The sequence below is a fragment of the Protobothrops mucrosquamatus genome, unplaced genomic scaffold (assembly GCF_001527695.2).
Source record: "Protobothrops mucrosquamatus isolate PMUCROS unplaced genomic scaffold, P.Mucros_1.0 scaffold1729, whole genome shotgun sequence".
Lineage (NCBI taxonomy): Eukaryota > Metazoa > Chordata > Lepidosauria > Squamata > Viperidae > Protobothrops > Protobothrops mucrosquamatus.
Window position 1 is genome coordinate 287,269 of NW_015387876.1, and position 23,187 is coordinate 310,455.

At 44.0% G+C, this 23,187-nt stretch overlaps 1 protein-coding gene across 1 annotated transcript; it reads right to left on the reverse strand.

The window, feature by feature from the left end:
• Positions 1-947: 947 nt before the first annotated feature.
• MBTPS1 (membrane bound transcription factor peptidase, site 1) lies at positions 948-22,003 on the reverse strand. The gene is made up of 22 exons (XM_015822956.1): positions 21,752-22,003; positions 20,540-20,797; positions 19,183-19,386; positions 18,243-18,353; positions 18,025-18,134; positions 17,422-17,538; positions 17,099-17,166; positions 16,485-16,587; positions 16,136-16,287; positions 15,077-15,238; positions 14,486-14,630; positions 13,637-13,825; positions 12,864-13,036; positions 11,984-12,099; positions 10,600-10,756; positions 9,379-9,503; positions 8,774-8,851; positions 8,216-8,356; positions 4,155-4,286; positions 2,581-2,707; positions 1,454-1,584; positions 948-1,281 (listed from the first exon to the last, which is right to left on the reverse strand). The coding sequence occupies exons 1-22, from the start codon at positions 21,939-21,941 to the stop codon at positions 1,088-1,090; spliced, it is 3,183 nt and encodes a 1,060-aa protein (XP_015678442.1). The 5' UTR covers positions 21,942-22,003; the 3' UTR covers positions 948-1,087.
• Between the last annotated feature and the right edge of the window lie 1,184 nt (positions 22,004-23,187).

Here is a 23,187-nt window from a genome sequence, read left to right on the forward strand (position 1 = left end):
GGAGTTGGAAGTCCATGAGTCATAAAAGAGCCGAGGTTGCCTACCCCTGGATTAGGCTGTTGTCCCACCGACACTGATAGGGAAAGCCACTTGTATATAAACATGGAGCAAATTCCACACCTTTCTAGCACTGATGATGTAACCTAGTTTGGTAATGAAACGTCTGCAAGAAAACAACCACGCTCAGAGCGCACCAAGGACCCCACAGTATTCCTCCTCCATTTTACAAGCCACATTCCCTTCCGGCACTGATGACGTTACCTAGTTGGGTAATGAAACGACCGCAAGAGAACAACCAAGCTCAGAGCGCACAAAAGGCCCCCCAATTCAATTCTGAGCTACAAATACTTTCTTCTGCCAGCACTTCCTCTTTCGTTTAGGGGGCAGAGGGGGTGCTGGCTTTTTGTTCTTTCCATTTCAATATAGGTAGCATATTTATTGAAAAAAATTTTTTATCCACCCGCAAGGGTGAAATCATGCTGAAGAATTACAAAACGTCACGGTAAGTTGCTTTATAAAAAATAAATGAAAGGACTACAGGTCCACGCTGGTCAGACAAATCAACCACACCGATTTGTTCCTGCTTTTGTTCAAACTGTCGGGTTTCTTTCTCATTTTTGCAGGAGGATCACCTGAGTTCTATTTGTCTTCATAAGAGAGAACTTTTTTAAAAAATAAAATAAAAAATAAAGGCACACCATTCGGGAGAAAAAAAACAAAACGGTGCTGCCATCCATGAATCAAGGGGATTCCTGAAAAGGATCTCTTCTCCTGGTCCCTCTGAAAATAAATACAGAAAATAGCCTCTGCTGAAAAGGTTTGGTCAATGTCAAAAGGAGGGGGGGGGGAAAGAAAAGGTCCTTCCCAAACTCAGAAGCAACTGATTCCTTCTTAAATAGTGTTTTAAGCCTTTGGTCAGTTTAGCTACTGAAAAATCATAGTGTGTTTTTTTTTAATCTGAAGGTCGTCCGTCACTTGTCAAGCACCCAAGACAAAAGCAGAAGGTTGCTAGGTCAGGTCAAACGGTCGGTTTAGCAGTCGATCACAATTCCCACAAAGCGGTCAGTGAAATCTTTGGCTGCAGCCATCAAACGGAGGGGGTCTTTGGAGGGTGGCTTTGCTGTATAATTTGTGGCCGTTTAACTCGAAGCTTCCTTCTCTTTGGCCTGCTCTTGGACTTGATTTGGACCACAAAAAACGCCAGGACCACCATGGCGCCCAGGAAAGCGAAGACGGGGATCGTCCCTCCCACGTCCTGATTGTAACGGCCAGGCATGATTCCTGCACAGGAGAGCAAAAAACGTGAAAATCCACAGACAAAATTGATCGGCCTTTCCAGGAAGTAACATTTCAGTTTTTAAACCTTTTAACAAAGAGCTACTTTTGTTTGCACATGTTTACATTGTTTATTTATTGCTTAGGTTTGCATAACCCACTCGTCTCAATTTTTTACCTCCTGGAATATTCCATGCTCCGCTCTCTCCCGGTGATAAAGGTCTTACTTGGGGCCGGTTCTGATGGAAACTTGGCAAGGCCACTTTATCCAAATCAATCGATAATAACTTCTGATGTTTCCAAAGGTTGCTAGAAGAGAGAAAATCAAATCGAAATCTTTACATTTCCTGGACTGCTGAGATGACCAGAAAAATATAATGAATATCTAAAGCAGGGGTAGTCAACCTTGGCTCTTTTATGACTCATGGACTTTTATGACTCATGGACTTCATGAGTCCGGTAAGGAGAAGGGCGGGATACAAATCAAATAAATAAATAAATAAACTAAGCTGGCTCAGGAATTCTGGGAATTGAAGTCCACGAGTCATAAAAGAGCCAAGGTTGCCTACCCCCGATCTAAAGGAAGGAATCATTCTTGAGAGCATCAGATGTAATGCCTACCACAGGTCTCAATCGGGGAGATGCTGGTTTAACCTGGTTCAGTCAGACCTGGGTAGTCAAACAAGGATATTGCAGAAATGTCTGCTTAAAGAAGTCAAGCAATGTTTCCTAAAGTCTGCTAAAGGTTTGAGAACAGCCATTTTTGAGGGTGTTCTTGGCTACCAAACACTACCGTGTGGGTCTTGGCATTCCATTCCACGTTGACTTGGCTTTGCTGTCAGCCACAGGATCTGGCAGCGTGAGATACATGTTGGATCTCATGAGAATGAAATCAGCATCCCTGAGGGCTTCCAATTTCTGTGGCTTCTAGACCAGGGGTGGGCAACCTTGGCTCTTTTATGACTCGGGGACTTCAACTCCCAGAATTCCAGGGCCTGGATGACTGAGCATCTCCACAGACAGCGAGAGGATCTGTAGAGGAGACTGAGAGAGAGTGTCTAGACGGGCCTCTTTTGTCTGGGGACGGGGAGTGGGTGACCCACCAGCAGAGTCAAGGTAGACATTTTCTGAATTTTTTTGCCGCCACTGTTCAAGTCGGTGCAGCTTAAAAATACACCTTTGCACATTTCCCTTTACAAACCCTAAGACCTATTTTATTATTCCATAGATCCACTGATCAGATTTGAAACTGAATTTTTTTTCTAAAAGACAGAAACAATTAAAAAAAAAGAAAGAAAAGACAACCTGGGTGCTGTTTCGTTCAGAGGTTGTGGCTTTGCCCAGGACAAATGAGGACATGCCGGAAGTGAGCGAGGTTTCGGATCACGCAGGTGAGCCTCGAGCACTTTGGAGTAGCGATGAAGGTGGTTCCCTGGAAATGTAGAAAAGAATTACTGGGAATCCTTGGAAGTCTGTCGCTTGCTGCTTTTTCTAAGTGTTGAGAACTAGATCTTGGTTTTACTGAAGCTGACTCTTTACCCTATTTATCTAGGGCAGTGTTTCTCAACCTTGACAATTTTAAGGCATGTGGACTTCAACTCCCAGAATTCCACAGCCAGCAACGCTGGCTGTGGAATTCTGGGAGTTGAAGTCCACATGCCTTAAAATTGTCAAGGTTGAGAAACACTGATTAGGGGAGGTTTTTTTTAAAAAAAAAACAACACCACCAAAGCAGACAAGCCAAAAAGAGCTTGGTTCTGTGTAAGCCACTCAAGAGTTTTGAGATGGGCTGAACTGCCAATAAATAAAACCAACAGCGAACCAGCAGATCCTGGGGAAAAGATTAGAAAGCTGAAGGAGGCATTTTGCTTCCCTGCACAATCTGCGGATGCCAGGAGGCAAAGAAGTCCATGGTGCAAACATGCCAGCCCTGGGGGGAAAGCACGAAGAGGCAAACATCTCCCCAAACTAGGAATTGGTCTGACATGGGGAGGAGGGGAAATATTTGAAGTTTTTAAGGGGGGGAGGGGGCAGTGCTTTAAGCCTTTGCAACTTTTCGCCCATTAGAACGGTGCTTCTCAATCCTGGCCACTTTAAGATGGGTTGGACTTCAACTCCCAGAATTCCCCAGCCAGCTATGCTTTAAGATGCGTGGGGCTCAACTGACAGAATTCTCAACCTTGGCAACTTTCGGACTTCCGCTCCCAGAATCCCTCAGGTGGCTACAGAAATCCACCCATCTTCAAGTTGCCACGGTTGAGAAAGGCTGCCTCGGAGCATCCCAAAGCATATAAAAATGAGCCAACTCACAGCCAAACCCACTTTGGTGGGAACATTGCAAGCTGCAAGTGGGTTAATAATAAGAATAATAAAGTTGGAAGGGACCTTGGAGGTCATCTAGTCCAACCCCTGCTCTGGCAGGAAACCCTATACCATTTCAGACAAAGTCTTAAAAACCTCCAGTGTTGGAGCATTCACCGCTTCTGGAGGCAGGTTGTTCCACTGGTTAATTGTTCTAACTGTCAGGAAGTTTCTCCTTAGTTCTAGGTTGCTTCTCTCCTTGATGAGTTTTCATCCGTTGCTTCTTGTCCTGCCTTCAAGGGCTTTGGAGAAGAGCTTGACTCCCTTGCTGGGGAGGGAGGGGGCTTCAGTTTGTGACCTGCCCCCCCCTTGTTCTCCAAAACACCTCCCACCACCTCTGGCTTGACCCTCTTTTCTCCTTGACCCCACTCCTGTTGTTTTCTCCCTCCGCTTTTCTCCCACTCCAGAAAAAAAGATTGAAACTGACAACGTTAATAGAAGTGTCCTGTCCTCTCCCCTCCACACCAAATGCCATCGCTCTGAGCCCTGGCTGTAAAAAAAAAATCAAACCAAATCACCTTCCATTCTCTCTGGAAGAACGTAACCCGCCCCGGTCGGGGGCCGCTGCCTGTGTTCCGAGTGGCTGAGGCTCGGCGGCATCACTCCGTAGGACGTATATTGCAGGACGGAGTCGAGCAGCCAGAAGCAATCTGGGGAAATCAAAAACGAAGATATGAAATCGCGTCGGCGCTCCGAACAGGCCCGCTGAATAGCCAAGTGAGCCAATTGTGAGCAGCACAGTTTCTTCAAGCAGGATTTTAAGTTAAAAAAAAATAATAATCCCTAGGGATGCCATCTGTTTTCCCAGACGCTCTGCGCCATTAAGAGTTGGCGCTCTGCACACCTGAGGTCTACCTTAGTTTTGCGGGGCTTCAGAGGGTGAGGGGGGCGGCTGAAAATGTCAAGCGTTTATCTTTTACTTCTCTGGAACTACCTGTCGAAGGCAAGGTAGATGGGAAGAGAGAGCCGGTTGGGTGTAGGGGTTAAGAGGGTTAAGGTGCCGGCCTAGAAACCAGGATATGAAGACTTCTAGTCCCCCTTAGGCATGAAAACAGACTGGGTTATAAGCACCCAAATTGCAATTGGATGATTATAGGTGTGTTGCAGTGGTTTTAACAGCGCTAGGACTTAGACTTATACACCACTTTGCACTACTTTATGGCTCTCTCTAACCAGTTTACAGAGGCAGCATATTTGCCCCCAACCACCTGGGTCCTCAGTCCTCATTTTATCGACCTCAGAAGGATTGAAGGTTGAGTCAACCTTGAGCCAGTCAGGATCGAACTCCTGGCAATGGGCAGAGTCAGCCTGCAATACTGCATTCTAAGCATTGTGCATGATGGATGGATGGAAGGAAGGAAGGGCAATAGCAATAGCACTTAGACTTATATACTGCTTCACACCCCTCTCCAAGCCATTTACAGAGTCAGCCTATGGCCCCCAACAATCTGGGTCTTCATTTTACCGATCTTGGAAGGACAGGAGGCTGAGTCAACCTTGAGCCAGTGAGACTTAAATGCAAGGAACGGTCACAAGTCACCTTTTTCAGTGCTGTTGTAATGTTGAACAGTCACTAAACTAAAGTTTAGTGGTCAAAAGTCAAGGACTACCTGTAAGAGGTTTGAAATATAGCAGCAAATTATGCTTCTGCGTCTGCCTTCTTCATCATTTCCTGTTTTTTTTTTTAATGAATATTCTTCAGAGGTCGGAATAATAGCAGGTACGCCCACGCTTTGCAATTCGCACAACACACTAGCTACAGAAAACTTTGGCTCGCAAACCTGGTTTCAAAGCCTGCTTTCCGAATTTTGGGTTAACAGTCGACTGCAGATAACGTTTTGTCAACTCAGATACCACGTCAAAATAGAGTGCTTCAGACAACGAGGAGGTTGGCGCAATCACTAAATGAAATCTAGGCTTATTCATCACATTAAGCTATGCCCTTGGCTTCATTTAACACAGCGTGTGGGCGTCCAATCAATTTGTATGTAATTTTCATTAAAACTTTTAAGCGAGGAGATTAAAAACTAACGCCGAGTAATATAAAGTAGGGAAGAAAGAAAAAAAGAAATCAAAGAAAACGTATAAAGGTCAAGAAAAGAAGGGGGGGGAAAACGTTGAAAAGAAAGGAAAAAAAAGATATTAAGTGGCTTCCAAGATTCTTCACAGCAGTTATGCAGTAAACACAGGTAGTCCTTGACTTACAACCGTTCAAAGTTACAGTGGCACCGAAAATAGTGACTGTATTAGACCTGTTTGCTGCCTTATTTGTAAAAAAAATAAAGGTGGGATACCAATAAACAAAGAATAAGCCATGAGGCTTTTTAGGGCTACCAGATTTTCCTCGGAAAGTCCTCTGAACTGACTTTAGCGAAGATCCCCAACCCTCCTTGCCTTGGAGCTTGGAGCCGAGAGTCAGATTTACTCTCAAATCATTTAAGCACAGTTCAAAGGCCTTTTCGTAAAATCCTTCCCCCGCTTCCCATTACCCTTTGGTGGGAATGGATATTAATCTTCATAATCCCCATGTCACCGAAGTACGCACCTTTGATTTCTTTTCTCTTTAATACGGAGGTCAGACACATTTTTAGGATTTACACATTATGTATGTGAGGAATTTTAAAGACTGCTAAGCTTACTGGAGTCACCGCAGGAGTCACCACCTCCCACTCCTAATGTGGAAGGCTGGCTGACGCCGCAACTCAAGGCCTTTCTACTTCACCGCTAAAAACAGAACCGAGCACCCTTCTCTAGTCCAATGTTGCTCAACCTTGGCCACTGGAGGACCTGTGGACTTCAATTCCCAGAATTCTCCCGCCGTCATGGCTGGATGGGGAATTCTGGGAGTTGAAGTCCACAGGTCCACAGGTTGAAAAACACTGCTCTAGAAGTTAATGCCCGTGTTTCCCCGAAAATAAGACCGGGTCTTATATTAATTTTGCTCCAAAAGATGCGTTAGGTCTTATTTTCCAGTTAGTCTGTTGCCAAGTATCTCAGTTTGGATCGCGTGACCATGGGGAACGCTGCAAGAGTTGTTAAGTGTGGGAAAAATGGTCATAAGACACGTTTTTCACTGCAGTTGTATCTTCAGTCACTAAATGAACTGTTGTAAATCAAGGACTAGCTGTAATCCTCAATGGGATGGATTAAGATTGGTATTTTTTTTCAATACTCCAAGTGTTTCCCAACCGTATCAATTTTAAGATATGTGGAGTTGAACTTCCAGAATTCTAGAAGGTGAAATCTGCAGATCTTCAAGTTGCTAAGATTGAGAAACACTGCTCATTAACCTTTTATTATTATTATTATTATTATTATTATTATTATTATTATTATTATTATTATTATTATTATTATACATAGTTATAGTTTACATCAATATGAAATAAACCTTAGGAAAGATTAATTTGTTCTGAAATGTAGATCCCACAGGCTACATGTTCTGGAATCAACGCAAACTGTGATCCTGAATCATCACAGTACATTTATTTTAAAAATTTCAAAGTAGAGATTTATAGAGCAACTGGAGATTGCGGTGTTCTGATTTCAAAATGTCCTGTTCCACCTTCAACAAATATGTTGAGTATCACCTGTGCCAACGTTATCAGAATTGGCCCAATCTGAACACGGACTGTTTCAACCTCCATTCCATAGCTGGAACAGACTGCTTCAAAGTCAGCCTACTTCCCATAAAGTCAGAATAATTTGTTCCAACAGAATCCTTCTAATGAGATTGGAAGTTGCCGCTATTTAAAACTTGTTTATTAGAGCGTTTTATCCAAGGCTAGCTGGCTAGCTAGCTATAAAATAAAGGTATAATCTTCCAATATATTCTGAATGTCTCCAATTTTCAATAAACATGTCTTATAATTTTCAGCTTTCTCCAATAGTTAATTTAACCACACAAATCACTGACTGGGGTCAACATCATAGAGTTTAAAAGCCAGGTTTTTAACTGCAATTTGTTGATCAAGCTACCTCAGTGTTGCTCATATTTGATGGATGTGTGGTCTTCACTTCCCAGAATCCCAGAGCCAGAATGCTGGTTGAGGAATTCTGGGAATTAAGTCCACACGTCTTAAAAGTGGCCAAGTTTGAGAAACACTAAGCTACATCAAGATATGGTCCAGAGCCATCAGGTAGCTTGGCTTGAAATACTGTGCAAAACCGGCCAATTGTTTTGTTCATAAACCATGTGCAAACCCAGTCAGTCTTGGCTTGTGTGCAGTTGTGTAATAGGGAAGAGGTTGTGTGTTGCAATGCAAAACAAGCCCACTACTTGACTTGGCATTAGGTGTGAACAAGACCGATGTTCCAAATCTTGGAGAAGAATTTTTTTTTTACGGTCAGTATTTCAGCACTGGCTAATGAAAGTGTCATGAGAAGGCATATCAGTAATAAATACAATGGAATTCACAAATGGCTTGTAAATCTACAAATTTCAGATCCCAAGGTGCGGAAGTTTTTATTTGATTTATGCACAGATGTGCATAACTGCATGCACAGTCTTCCATTTTGGAATCTGCCACTGTGCTTGAGTGTTACGGTAGCTGGAATGTGTTGCACAAGTCTTACACACCTTTCTGCCGGTGGCTGTCGTCCAGGCAGTTCGAGTCCCCGTACAAAACGATTCTGCCCCCCCCTTCTGTAGGAACTTGGAAGAGGCCCAGAATGGGAACGTGTTCGACTATGGCCGTCTCCTGCTTTAAAACTTCCAGACCTAGGAGGAAAAGAGAGAGAAAAAAGGGGTCAAACTGCATCAAACGGTGCCCGAAGCGTCAGTCGGTAGAGAACACAGGTAGTCCTCGATTTACGACCGCAACGAAGCCCCAAATTTCTGTTGCTAAGTGAGACAATCGTTAAGAGAGTTTTGCCTCGTTTTACGACCTTTCTCGCCACAGTTGTTGAGTGACTCACTGCAGTTGCTAAGTTAGTAACACGGTTGTTAAGTGACTCTGGCTTTGCCCAATGGCCTTGCCCGTCAGGTCATGACACGTGATCACGTGACCCCAAGACGCTGCAGCAGATTACCTTAATATGAATGCCAGGTTTTCCCCAAGCTTTCCTTGTTAAAAGAAAGCAGAAGATTCAAGCTCATATCTACAAGAATGTTAAACGCAAGAGAGGAACTCAGTACCTTGATCCTTAAAAGTCTGTGCAATTACGATGCCATCCTCTGGAAACTTTGCAATACTGCATCCCGAGGCATAATTCACTGAAAATAAAATAACACATATTGGTGTTGTTAGGCCAGAGTTCCCCAACCTTTTTGGCTTTGCGGACCAGCCGGGGTGTGTGTGTGGAGGGAGGGGTTCCATGTGAGCGGCGGGCAAACACGCATGATCGTGCAGCTCTGTTGGCGCAAGTAGTATGCACATGCGCCTGTGCGGCTCACGCAAATGAAGCACACGCGTGCTTGCTCGCTGCTCAAGCAAGCGAGGATGCGCACACACCCCCGCTCCTTCCGCAGCCCGGTTCTGAAAGGCTCAAGGCCCAGTAGTGGCCCGCAGCCTGGGGATTGGGGACCCCTGTGTTAGGCAATTCTAGTTCATTTTAATTAAAAAAACCTGTAGCCAATGATTCCTCTCTATTCCGGGGTTCTTCAAACTCGGCCCTTTTGTGACTTGTGGCCTTCAACTCCCAGAATTCCTCAGCCAGGCCCTTCTCACCAGAGAACTTTTCGTTGTAACTTTGAACAGTCACTAACCAAAGAGTCGTTATGTGAGGACTCCCCGTACTTACTTTCCTGGCTTTCCAAGGTAAAGTCTCCTTCGTAGAGCCCGTCGCTAAAGGCCATGCCCCAGACGGAGAGGAGATCGTTGAGTGCGGGAACATTTGCTCCTCCGGTATCCGGCATCCACCACTGCCTGAGAAATCAGCAGAAGAGCACCAGAGATGTTCCGGGGGGGGGGGGGGGGAGAGAAGACATGTATAAAAACTAGTTACTCTACAGGTTACTCGACTTACAACCACAACTGAGCCCAAATTTTCTGTTGCTAACTGAAGCCTTTGTTAAGTGAGTTTTACAACAGTCCTTGCCACCCTTGTTAAGTGAAACCCTCCAGCTATTGTTAATGACACGGCAAAAGAGGATCACATGATCCCAGGACACTGCCAGCGTCATAAACACGAGTCATTTGCCAAGGGCCTGAATGTTGATCAGGTGACCCTGGGGATGCTGCAACAGTCGCAATAAGTGTGAAAAACGGTCACGTGCCTTTTTCCAGTGCCGTTGTAACATTGAACCGTCACTAAATGAACGGTTGCAATTCGAGGACTACCTGTACAAACGGGATCCCACCTGCCTAATCTATGCGCCACAGCTGCTGTCACCACCCAGGGCAACAGTAAGCCTGCTTATTTGACAGAAGAAGCCCCTGTAGATGTAAGCCTCAGCTCTTAAGGGGCTTAAAATAAAATTCTGCGCAGGCCTCCTAAGGATTGAGCTAAAGGGCTAGCATCTCAGCCCTCCCTGTAATCCTGGCTTAAATTAACGAAAGGTTTACAGTGCTTTATCTTATCCATTTTGAAATAACCTCTTACATTTTAAAAGCATCCTTTAAACCAGGGGTCCCCAACCTGTGGGCTGCAGCCCGCAACCGGGCCACGGCCTGACGGACACTGGGCTGCAGAACAGGCTGGCCAGTGTATGCACTCACCCACACCTGTGCTAGTGCCGCCACCGCCACGCAAACGGGGCGCCACGTGACAAAAACAGGGCGGTGCTAGTGTCACGTGGGCACTAACACTGTCCTGTTTGTGCTGTGCATGTGTGCGCAAGTGTAAAATGCATCTCCCTCGCTTTCCCTCCGGTCCGCCAGCCGAGAAAGGTTGGAGACCTCTGCTTCAAGCTCTCCTCACCCACCTGTCTCCCCCTCCCACCCACACGTCTCTCTGCCGTTCAGTCGCTCTGCCTCCCCGTGGAATTGGCAACCGTTTGCAGCAGTGTCCAACCTCTCTTACCGTGTATTTTCATCGTAAAACTTGACTTTCCTCATCACGGAAGTGTTGTACCAATCGCTGAACACGACGAGCGACAGTCCGTTGTCGACATCCCTTCTCAGCTTCACGATTTCTTCTGGGAAATACTCTTCCTCGCTGTCCACCATCAACAATGTTCCTGCACAAAGAGAATCTGGAGGCTGTAGATGATCGGCGTCAACAAACGTTATCAGATGATTCGGATAAATGACTGCTTTACTGAAAAAATTACCAATAAATCTTCCGTGCTGCAACTTAACCTAGGGTCCTGATCCTTTGTGCCTGACAGCTTACATAAATATTCTTTTTTTCTTCTTCTTGTGCCATATCCGTTATCGGACGTTGGCGATCATGTTGGCGATCCTGTTTTTAGCAGCAGCCGCACGAAAAAGTGCTGGATTAAAATAAATGGGGCTGGATAATTTGTAATCCATCTTCTCATCCCTTCTCTTTCCCTCAAGGAAACCCATCCCTTGCTCAAGAAGCCGGATGAACCTGTCATCACATTAAGCCATAATATGTTTTATTGGGGCATAAAACGACATAATGAAGTCAGCAGAGGAATCGTTTTGTTAATTTGAGGTTGGAGTCAAGTCTGTGTTTGTGAACGCAGCTTTGGGTTCCTAAGATGTACTAAAACCTGTGTACTTTTCACCCTAACCTGCATAACGTCACCCTCAATGTCCTCTTGTAGAATAAAAGGACTGAATGTTAAATGGGGGGTTCAGTGAGGTCAAGAGAAAATCTGACACTGTATATCAAAGGTAATAAAAGCCCTAAAATAAATCAGCCTCACAAACTTTTATCAAATAACAATGACAACGCTGCATTAAGAAATCCTACTTAGGATTCAGGACCTGAAGTTCATTTCTTAAGTGTTTCAACAACCTGATAATTATAAAGAACAATCTCCTGCTATCTACTTTGAAAGATGGCAATTTGAATTTTCATATAAAAACATTCAAATATAATTAGCAGCAGCTCACTTCAAAATTGCTGTCCTATTAGACAGATTCAAGTCCTACTCTTCTCTCTCCTTTTGATAACTCTTCCATTTTCTTTTACAGTAACAACTAAATGGCATTTTCCATCTAAACTGAGCTGCCAAGATGAATAAAATGAAGGTCACCAGGTCTTGAGCACTAAAAGCTCAATTTAAAAATAAGTCCACAATTCTCGGAGACATCCTTTTTTCAGATCAAATAGACATATTTTATACTTGAGTCCAGATTGTAGAACAGTTTGTTGTTTAGCAAATTATTAGATGATATAAACCTGAATCTGCCTATCTTTGTTTTATGGATTTTGAAATCCTAAGATTTGGATTAATCTAAAAGGAAATAAGCACCAACTTATTATTACTTACCATACTGACTGGCATCAAAGCATGTAAATGGTGAGCCAAGAACTTCAATGAAATAACCCATGCTTCTCAAATGCTGGTACATGTCTCTGAAGTTGGTATGAATGTGGTCACCATTCCTAAAGAGGTGAACAAATCAAATATGTTGTCTAACCATCTCTCAAACTGCTTTCTGATGTACCAGAAACTTAAATTACGTTTTATGGAATGAAATTATTGGGGAGAGGAGGGAAAGGGAAGGGAGGGGAAGGGGAAGGAGGAAGGAGGAAGAGGAAAGGGGAGGGGAGGAAGAGGGGAAAGAAGAGAGGAAGAAGAGACAGAGATTACAATTCACATAAAATAGAACTAAATGGACAACAGAAAGAACATTCAAAAAGCTCAGCATCAAAGTGTCTTTATCTGCCAGGCTGCATAAACTTGCACCAAGTAAAAATAGCAAATAAAATCTAAAATTGAATGAACTAAATATTTATAGTGTCTCTAGAGAAAATGACTTTATCCAAACACTGAAAGAACATAAGCAATGATTTCCTGCATATATTACATTTTAACTTGAAAATAAGCTGCCAACAGATTCAAGTGCAAATTCAGAAAGTATTAGAAGACTTTCTAAAACCAACCAGGCCCTATTCAAAAGAGTGTTCACCAAAGATATATTTATTCTTACCTTGTTTAAAAAGTTAGGCTTTATTGCCTATACACACTGTAGTTATTTGCAAGAAGAAATGTAGATACAGATGCACAGATTTTCAAACAGAGTATTATATTATTCTTCAGAATAAAATTCACTAATAATAGATAAGAATTTACCCTGAGCTAATTGTGCTTCTTCATATCTCAAGATTACCATCCATAAATAATGACCAGAACTGTATAAACATACCAATCTAATGGATCGTTCTTCATTCTTAAATTATCCCTTGGAAAATATCCCGGCGGATAGCAAAGATTGTGATACTGATCCCACAGGATCCGCTTATTCCGAGGGGGGGTTGGGACAATTTTCACTTTGATGGGGAGTTTCACGGTTGACGTTTGCTCAGCACCAACTTTTGACTGAAAACAAGCAAAACAAAATCAAATCAATTTCCTGAACAAAACCCATTTTGTAATCCAACCTACTGATTAATATCCATCCATACGTAACTACTACGCTGTTCCATTTCAGGGCAAACAATGCTATGCAAAGACAGAACAATAAGCAATAAGAAACAGCAAACCCAAGAATTTAAGGCTTGAGATAAGAAACAGAGGAAATATAGCTATGCAGTTAATACCAACAATGTTTTACAACGCCTCTTCATGACGTCCTCTTCTTACAAACCAGTCTTGTTTCAGTCATACCCATGCGCTGTTTCCTACGCATACTTTAACTGAAGGAAGCAAAGACACTTCAGTTATCTGAAGCTTGTGCATTTGTGCTTTTGAACATTTCAAAGCAACTTTTAGGATCCTTCCGAAAAGTTCTGAAGATTCTTAGTCTACAGATCTTACTAGAGAGTGTTGTGTAGTGAGAAGTTATCTCCTTTGGAGAGCCAAACCAATGGATGCCCACGTTACAATGAGGCTACCTGTCCCTCCGAGGCAGTGTTTGCCCATGGCCTCAAGCATGCATACATCAAAACAAGGCAATGATCTTTAAAAGCTTCAGCCAACCTCATTCTCTGCTGGGGAAGAAATGGTGATCATCACGTGGCCTTGCGCTACGCCTTCCCAAACGGCTGCTTTCTTGGCGACGGAGATGGAAATGGCGAGGTACCCTGACCAAGGCCATAAGACAGGAGAGTAGGAAAACGCCACCTCGATGTAATCTCCGTTTTGTGGCAAATAGGGCTGCCAATCCGGCTACAAAGGATAAAAGAGAAAGCAAATTGATCAAAATACTGGGGCCGCAGATGCTGAAGAATTGGAGAAGCAGAACAGTGAACACAATACTGGTTAGAACATAGAATAACATAGAGTAATAGAGCTGGAAGGGACCTTGGAGGTCATCTAGTCCAATTTTCTGCATGGGCAGAAGAGTCTATACCAGGGGTAGGCAACCTTGGCTCTTTTATGACTTGTGCACTTCCAACTCCCAGAATTCCTGAGCCAGCCTGGCTCAGCTTGGAAACCTCTCCCTTTCCCCTCAGCGTGGCTGGCTCAGGAATTCTGGGAGTTGAAGTCCACAAGTCATAAAAGAGCCAAGGTTGCCTACCTCTGGTCTATATCATTTCAGACAAGTGGCTGTCCAGTCTCTTCTTAAAAATCTCACTGGATGGAGCACCCACAACTTCTGGTGGCGCAGTGGTCATAAGGCAGCATTGCAAGCTGACTCACTGCTCACTGCCAGCAGTTCGATCCTGACTGGCTCAAGGTTGAATCAGCTTTGCATCTTTCCAAGGTTGGTCAAATGAGGACCTAGATTGTTGGGGTCAAAAGGCTGACTCTGTAAACCGCTTAGAGAGGGCTGTAAAGTGATGCAGTAGTTGTCCTTTAGCCTGGCTCGGTTTCTCCAGCTCCTACCTTGTCTAAAATTCTCCCAGTGACTCCCATTCCATTCAGGATGGTGACGTTGACAATTGTGGGCATGCCTCCGTAGTAGATGGGCTGAGAGCAATACGGCCACATGTAAGGGCATTCCGTCAAGTCAATGTAACTTGGACTCAGGCTAAAGGGAAAATACAATGGGCAGGCATAAACACACGAGAAGCAATAAACATACACGAAATACTTTTATGTTTCACCGCCCAATGAACGTTGGCCTTTAAACTGGAAATGTAAGGTAGTTCTCGACTTACAACTATTCCCTTAAGAGACCTTTCAAAATCTCAGCTCTGAAAAAAGTGACGGGTGACTGGTTTTCATACCTAGGACCCTTGCAGCATCCCCACGGCCACACGGTCAAAATTTGGGCGCTTGGGAACTGGCATGTACTTAGGACAGCCCACTGTCCTACTGTCATGTGATCACCATTTAAAACTTCCCAGCTGGCTTGTCAAGTGTGAAAACTTTGGCAGCTTCGTGCCTCTGCGTTTCAACAGGATTTGCAGCCAGCTTGTTTATTTTTCCGACGAAAAGGTCTCGTCTGAGCTGTTTCTCTGGAAAGAAACTCACCTGGCCTGCGGCTTGTAACTGTTGAGAATCTGATAGGCTCTGAGAAGATCAAGTTTGCCATGCCCTTGTTCAAACATGTTGACCCCGGGAAGCCGGCGTGCCGAGGCAATCAGAGCCTGCTTCATACTAGCTGGATTCACCATTTCACGCTTCGGAACTGTGCTAAAAGCCAGAAACAGCTGAAATGTTGAGCCTGATCGTGCTGAAGTTTTAAATGAAGCAGGAGTGATTCGTTGTGTTACTAAGAATACCGCTCTCATCATTGTACAGGTAGTCCTCAGCTCACAACCATCCATTTAGTGAGCATTCGAAGTTACAACCGCACTGAAAAAAATGACCGATGAGTGTCTTTTACATTTATGATGGTTGCAGCATCCCCGTGGCCGTGTGATCCAAACTCAAACAATTGGCAACTGGCTCATCCTTACGCCAGTTGTGGTGTCCTGGGATCCCATGATCGCCTTCTGGCAAACAAAGTCCACGGGGAAGCCGGATTCACTTAACAACGGTGTTACTCACTTAACAACCGTAGTCATTCACTTAACAACTACGGCAAGAAAGATCATAAAAGGGAGCAGCATTCGCAACTGTCTTGCTTAGCCACAGAAATTTTGGGCTCAATTGCAGTCGTAAGTTGAGGACTACCTGTTGAAATTCATGATGGAGACGCTTACGTTACAGGCATGATTGGATTAAACACAGGAAAAAGAGTCGTGCTTTTTTTTTTAAAAAAGAAAAAAGATGGGAAAATTTGTCTAAGGTCTGGCACAAAGTTTGGGGAAATGTACTCAAATCTGATCCAAACCTAAAAATTATAAACTTTTAAAAAATGTGATGCGTCCAGCCCACGGGCCGGCAGTTTGACACCCCTGCTCTATGTGAAGCAGGGCTTCCAAGATTTAAAACAACCTCACCACTGCTTAAAAAACTGCCCTCTTTGAAAATTGCCTTTCCCGGAATGCAATTTGCTTTCCTCGGTTGTCCTGGGGTTTGAATGATGATGAACCGATGCAGCTTCACCTGAGAAGCCTGGGGAGGGTCTTTTGATGGAGCACGTACCTTACTAAAAGCGTGACAGCACCTGCCACAACAGGAGAGGCCACACTTGTGCCGGAGAGCGAGCGGCAACCCCCTTTCATGCCAGATCCTCTCACTCCAGAGCCGTACGTCACGATATCAGGCTTGACTCTCCCGTAACCTCCAGGAAGTTCCTAGGGAGAAAAGCCCAATCATCGAGCAGATGGCTTGACGCTCACACTTCAACTGAATGAGATTTATACCAACATCGAACAGAACTTAAGCTGCGCTTTCCACGTGGCGTGTAAAGTGATGGATGACCATGCACCAGGCTAAACCTTTGAGTGCCTTCGCATCACCCTGAGCACGATGCCCCTACGAAGGTGCTCACCCATGTGGTCATCCCTCTGGAGGAGAACCGAGCGATATTATCTTCAAAGTCGATGCCACCAACTCCAATCACATCCATTTGGTCAGCTGGATTGTTGAGTGTGCTGAAAAAGAATGAATATTTTTTATTATTGATCTATTACTTTCTGTTTCCAAGGAGATGAGGGTAGTACCTACAATTCTGCCCTTCTCCCTACTAACTCTTTTTTTAAAACTTCACAATAATCCTGCGAAGAATTAAAAAGCACTCACTGTACAATTCCTTTGTTCCCCTATATGGATATTATATTTCTGAAACAATTATATTTTCTTTTTACTTGTTCATTCACTCTTTTTTTAAAAAAAAATGATTAATTTTGTTTAAAAAAATAATCCTGCAAAGAAATTTAAACCAAGTCCCCCTGATCACACATTATTTTAAATCATAAATTCTATCACGTATGTATTATAGCATGTGTTCTAAGATGAAGGATTACATTGAAAAGAAATCAAGCTATTTGGGGAAAAAAATCAATATTGTTTTTTAAAAATGGCAAAAGCACTTCTTTATTGTAAATTTACTCTGAAAGAATACATCTCTGCTCAAAATATATATATATGAAAAACACCACTTACCCATACAAAGGACCATCATTTCCAATAGCAGAGATCATGATAACGTTATTGGCTGTCAATTCCCACACCTTGGAAATGAAAATAATCAGATGTTAGAAACACAGGGATTAGCTACCTCAAGACTTAATATTCAGAGAAGGTTATATTGTAAAGCAATCCAGGTTTGACTGTATTGATAATAATAGCACTGTATTCCCCGTGCTATTATTATTTTGTGTAAAACCAAAATACTGACTTATTGAACTAAATCTTCTAAGACAAAAGGAAAAAAAGGTCTAATTGCTACCCGTCTCTTTTTCCCCCATCCCCCATGCCGTACCAACCTTGTCTACAAACGGACGGTCCATAAAATCTGGGCCTCCAATGCTAAGATTCAACACTTCGATCTTCTTTAAGATAGCATAGTTGAAAGCATCCAAAAACCAAGATGTATATGAAACCTATTTAAAAATAAAACAGGTCTTAATATTAAACATCACAACAATAACAACAATCCTCAAGGTGTTATCTGCCTGACCTCTTCATGCACACAGAAGGGGAGCCAACACTACCCAAAATTAAGGCGACAGGGAGGTTCCCTGTAATGACCCCAGTATTATAAAGAACTTTGCCCTGGGAAGGGAAGGGAAGGGAAGGGCACTAGAAATTCTGGCAGATGCAATCTCCCTGTACCTGGAGAACACAAGTTTAAGGAATGCTGCACTGACTTCTCTTTATATTTACGTGCCACCTCTTCTCCAGGTATTGAAATGGCACCTGCAGCATTCCCTCCTCCCATTTTTATTTCCATCACAAACTTAGGAAATAAGATTAGGGACTGGTCCAAAGGCCCCCAGGGAGCTTCCACAACTTGGGATGGATTGGTCCTCCCCCCAGTCTCAATCTAACTCCTTAACCACTATGCTATATATTGGTCCTCTCTTTACCTGATTGTTAGTGAAGACCCTGAATATATGCAGTTCGGAGTCTGGAGCAAATCCTTGGCACTCCCTCATGCTAGCTATCACGCCTGCGACAAAGGTTCCATGGCCCAGGCCTGTCGAAGATAAGCCATCAAATAAAATACAAAATTACCACTGCAACATGCAACGGAGAATTCAAACTGGTAAAAGAAAGTTTTGGTTTTGGTGTTGTTTTTTTTTACCATCGTCCAGAGTTCTCTCATTTGTCCAGTTTGTCCTCTCTTTTACATTTTTGAAGTGTGGATGTTTCTCGCTGAGTCCAGTATCAAAGACAGCCACTCTTACACCACCTCCTATTTGTACAAAAGAAGGTTTACACAATCGGGGATTAGCACGAGAGATCCAGTTCCGATGGCGTTTTAAGAAACAATTCCTGCGTGCCTACGCTGTATAGAGAAATACATAATGCCGACGCATAAAAGTTTTAATGGAAATATTTTCCCTGCCTTAAGAGTTTAGCACAGTGTTTCTCAACCTTGACAACTTTAAGGCATGTGGACTTCAACTCCCAGAATTCCACAGCCAGCAATGCTGGCTATGGAATTCTGGGAGTTGAAGTCCACATGCCTTAAAATTGTCAAGGTTGAGAAACACTGGTTTAGCAGGTTGCCTCAGCAGCTTTACGACAGGGAGACTTCAACTCCCAGAATTCCCCAGCCAGCATGACCACAGAAAACACTTCTCTGGTCATGTGGTCAGCATGACTACACCAAGGCATATGGAACACTGTTACCTTCCCACCAAAGTGGCACCTATTTATCTACTCGCCTTTGCCTGCTTTTGAACGGCTAGATGGGCAGGAGCCGAGGCAAGCAACGGGAGCTTACCCCGTCGTGCGGTGCTCAGGTCTCAAACCCGGGCTGCCAGCTTTCCAGCTGACAAGCTCAGCATCTTTAACGCTGAGCCCTTGCGCCCCTCCACATGAATGCTACATAAAGTGGTTTTTGTTTAAAAAAATAAAATAAACCCGCAGTGAGAATTCTTCCAATGTGAAGGATGTTTCATCTTTTCTTTTCTACTAAAAAAGAAAACTCTAACCTTCCTCACCAAAAGTTAGCCCTGCTGTTCTTATGCCCTTTTGTAACTATGGAGAATGCACACGGCACCTACCAACAGGCCTACCTGTAAAGCCCATTTGCCAGAGCACGTCTGCCTGAAGGGTCTGTGCCACCTGCCGAGGGATGGCTCTCAGCAAGCGCCTGCTGGAGTGCCTGCCCGTCGCGTGCCAAAAGCCGGAGCCCAAAGACAGGCTCGCCCTTCGGAGGGGGCGGGATGACTGCCACTTCTGCGTCCATCGGGTCTCGTTACAGGGAGCGGCGGAATCTGCTGGGGGTTTGAGAAGTACAGACATGTCACTTGACCAATTAGAGCAGAGGCCCCCAAGCTTTTGGGAAAGTTTCACAAGTTTAAGTCGTGTTGGCTCAAAGACCACTTAGGGATTTGCTTAAACCCCAATAAAAAGCGTAGTAAAATCGGGTCCGGTCAATGTGATGATTCGTTTAATGGCCACAGTGCCCTTAAATTCTGAAATTCTAGTCCCAGTTGTGCTTGTGAGTCAAGGATTACCTAGACATAAAGCATAATGCTGATTTTTGTAAACAAATTCATAAAAACTGCGTATCTCTGGCGATAATCTATTAATCGTATCTAAATTGCCCTAGGGGCATTTTCAGCCTTGGCAGTTGGGCGAAAACATGTAGTCGGTGATTATCTTGGACATGCCTTGACTCCACCCTTGTAAGGTTGAATGGGCAGGTTCTCTGTCCTGATAACATTCTCAGTAGCTTCAAAGTGAAGTTCAAGGTGAACTAATTATTGCATATTAGAGCATAATCTCTCACAAGGCCAAAGCAAGTGGGCCAAACTGAAAGAGGAATAAAAATAAGACTTTGTGGACTCCTCAACTGATACGGAAAAGAAACTGCAATTTTTTTTTCAGCAAATGCAGAGATTGGGCACTATAGGCTGCAGGGATATTCTGGGAAAGAAGAAACAGTATTTCACTCCAGTCAAGAGATTGCTTTGGAGGCTGTTGGCAGTGAGGATGGTGAAATCAGTCATTCCTCTCCTCCTCCTCCTCCTCTCTGGAAACCCCATTCCCTTCTAGCACTGATGATGTTACCTAGTTGGGTAATGAAACATCTGCAAGAAAACAGACCTTTTTTTGGCAGCTGCAGCACATTGCTGGCTCATACTTAATTGGTGGTCCACTAGGACTCCTAGATCCCTCTTGCAATTATTATTGTTGAACCAGGTAGTACCACTATTCTGTACCTATGCATTTCATTTTTCTTGCCTAACTGTAAAACCTTACTTTTCTCTATCCTGAATTTCGTTTTTCAAAGGAAACTCATTTTTAAAATGTGGTTTTAAAAAGCAAACTTGATTTTGGAAACGGCAAAATTCCAGAGGAAGCGAATGAGGACTGGCCAATTCTTCCCAGGAGCAATTAATTCACTGAAATGCCGAGCATGCTTACTCTCGGTGTACTTTAGCGAGCGAAAGACTTTCCTCTGTGGCGTAACCCGTTTGATGTTGGGATGGTCTTCGAGCGTCTGCACTCCAACCGTCTGATTCTCGTCAATCTGGATCACTTCAAAGTCACTGGGGTAATCGCTGGCTGGGTTGTTGCGGGGCACAATCCTCCAGCTTTCTATGTCGCTGTTCTTGAGTGCTCTCGAAATGAATTTGCTTCTTGCTTGGGCTGAGAAGTAGCCATTGAACGCCACGATGTATTCTGCAAAGGGACCGTTTATCACATATTAGAAAAGGCAACGGAAACTTTAAAACTGGGTAGGGGTCTAAAGCCTTTTACTGGAACAAGTTCGGGAAAGGCCGCCAAATCAACTCCTCGAAGGAGACACGGAGGGAAGGGCCAGATCCCACAAGCACAAACAATGGGGAAACCAGCAGGAAGTCAAAAGTCACTCCAGCCACTTTTAGGCCTGCCTACATTCCACACAGCCTGTCCCAGCCGCGCTCCGGAGTACCTGCTCCAGTACCCTGGCTGATTTCACAGGAAGTTTGCCATTGCTTGCTTCTAAGGGCCAAGAGAGAATGACTGGCCCAAGGTCACCCAGCAGCTTTGCGCCTAACGTAGGACTAGAACTCTTTGCCTCCCTATTTCTAGCCTGGTGCCTTAACCGCTATACCAAACCGCCTCCCTCATTAATTACTACAGGTTATTAAATCTGACTATGTAAACGTGTTGATGCAGGATCACCTCGATGCACTTGCTGTTCACACAGACTGATGAGTCCTGACACGGCAAGCCCCAACACATCCGTAACCGTATCATGTTACGGCAGATGCTCAGCCGGGATCCAATATTCCCCAAGATTAGAAAGCTGGGAAGTTAACGGCTGCAGTCCATGACTCATCTCCGGCTTAGCGCGAAACAGATTTCATACACCACACAGAAGGTGTACTTTGCCGACTGCGACAAAGTAGTTAATAATGAGCTAGACGTAGCCAAGGTCAGAGTCTGCAAGGCCAGTTATGTTATTTGGCCTCCTGAGGACAACAATCCTACAATAATAAAAATATGCTGCAAATAAATTACTCAGCCTTTCGCTGCCATGATAAAGTTTCTCTACTACGCGTATTTATATTTATATAAATATGTATATATTTATATTTATATTTGCGTTTTCCAAAGGCTCCGGTCAACCTGCTGCAAAGAACTCCTTACCGTGTTTTACGACGGTTGAGGAGAATTCCACCTTCAGGGTCAGATGAGAGCAGTCGGGGCACAAATGACTGTCGTGAGAGGAGGAATTCCCCAGCCTGGTGCCCAGGTGCTGTTTGCCACAGAGTAAGATTGCAGTGAGAAACAACCAGGTGTTTGCAAGCCGCATGTTCAGGAAAGGAGAAGGTTTCATTTCCAGATTGCCATGGATTCAATTCACACAGTGATTCTCCATGAACCAGTAGTTCTTTCTCTTTCTCCCCCTCAGTCTCTGGGTTTCACGGAAAGCTGCTCTTTTTAAGTGCTCTTTACGTTGACAGCGCTAAAGTTTTGTCCCAGCCAAGCAAAAGTCTTGTCTGCATAGTCTTTCCGGATGAAACCTAATCATCAGGCTGATTTCTTCCTCCGTTTTTTCTCCATTTTTCATCACAGGATCCTGTCACTCGGGATTCAACAGGTCAGCCATGGACTCCATTTCAGATATGACCAGGTGGAAACTAAGCCAAAATTTAGGGGTAAGGGTCACCGTTCATATTCTTTTCAGATGCAACCTGTAGAAAATAAACATCGTATGAGTTAAATATTTGTTAACAGATTGACATAGTGATAAGTATCTGGGCTGCAATGCCATGACCTGACAACCTGTGGAAGGGCACTGGGAATAAGGACTGTAAAAACAAGATTGTGACTGCCTCACACATTCCATTGGTTGCAGGTAAACTACAAGGCCAAACAGGGTCAGTTTGGTGAAGTGGATAACAGTACCAGGCTAGAAACTGGAAAACCGTGAGTTCTAGTCCTGCCTTGGGCACAAAGTCAGCTTGGTGATCTTGGGCCAATCACTCTCTGTCACAACTGACCCATCACAAGACCCTCACTTGACACGCCCATACCTAAAGCTCTTATAAACAGAAAAACACTAACATCCCCTAAACCATTGCAACATGTGACGCGGCGAGTTTGACACCCATGCCCTAAACTATCCTGAAGATGTTACCTAGCCTGGTAACGAAAGGCTCGGAAACCAACCCACAAGCTCGGAGAATGAACCGTCGCCCTCATCCTACACCCGAGCATCAGATATTTGCCGCGAATGTTTGTAAGTTGAGAACTACCTGTATTGAAGCAGCTGCAACGTGCTTTTTCACCTGAACTGGATAAGAAGTACTACAGGAATTAGATCAGGATATTCTCAACGGAAAAGAGCTTCAAATAGCTATAACTTATTTACTTTGGACAGGTGACTCAGAAACTGGCTTGAAGCTATTTACACAGTGGCTGCATAAATCTTGCCAGTGAAATATGCAACTTAGCAGGACGGGCCAAAGGTGATGTCAAAAATAGGTTCACTAACAAGGAGAGGTTAGAGGAAAGGAAAGTGGTAAACAATAGCCAAGAAGCCAAGTCTACAGTCCAGCCTACCATCCCACAAAAAGAGC

Bases quoted from the DNA above. Each gene is read 5' to 3' on its own strand.
- MBTPS1 (XM_015822956.1), bottom strand. From the start codon at position 21,941: ATGAAACCTTCTCCTTTCCTGAACATGCGGCTTGCAAACACCTGGTTG. The intron at 18,135-18,242 runs GTAAAAAAAAAC...TATCTTCGACAG, and splicing joins TGAGAGAACTCTGGACGATG to GCCTGGGCCATGGAACCTTT. The intron at 14,631-15,076 runs GTGAGTTTCTTT...TTTTCCCTTTAG, and splicing joins AGTTACAAGCCGCAGGCCAG to CCTGAGTCCAAGTTACATTG.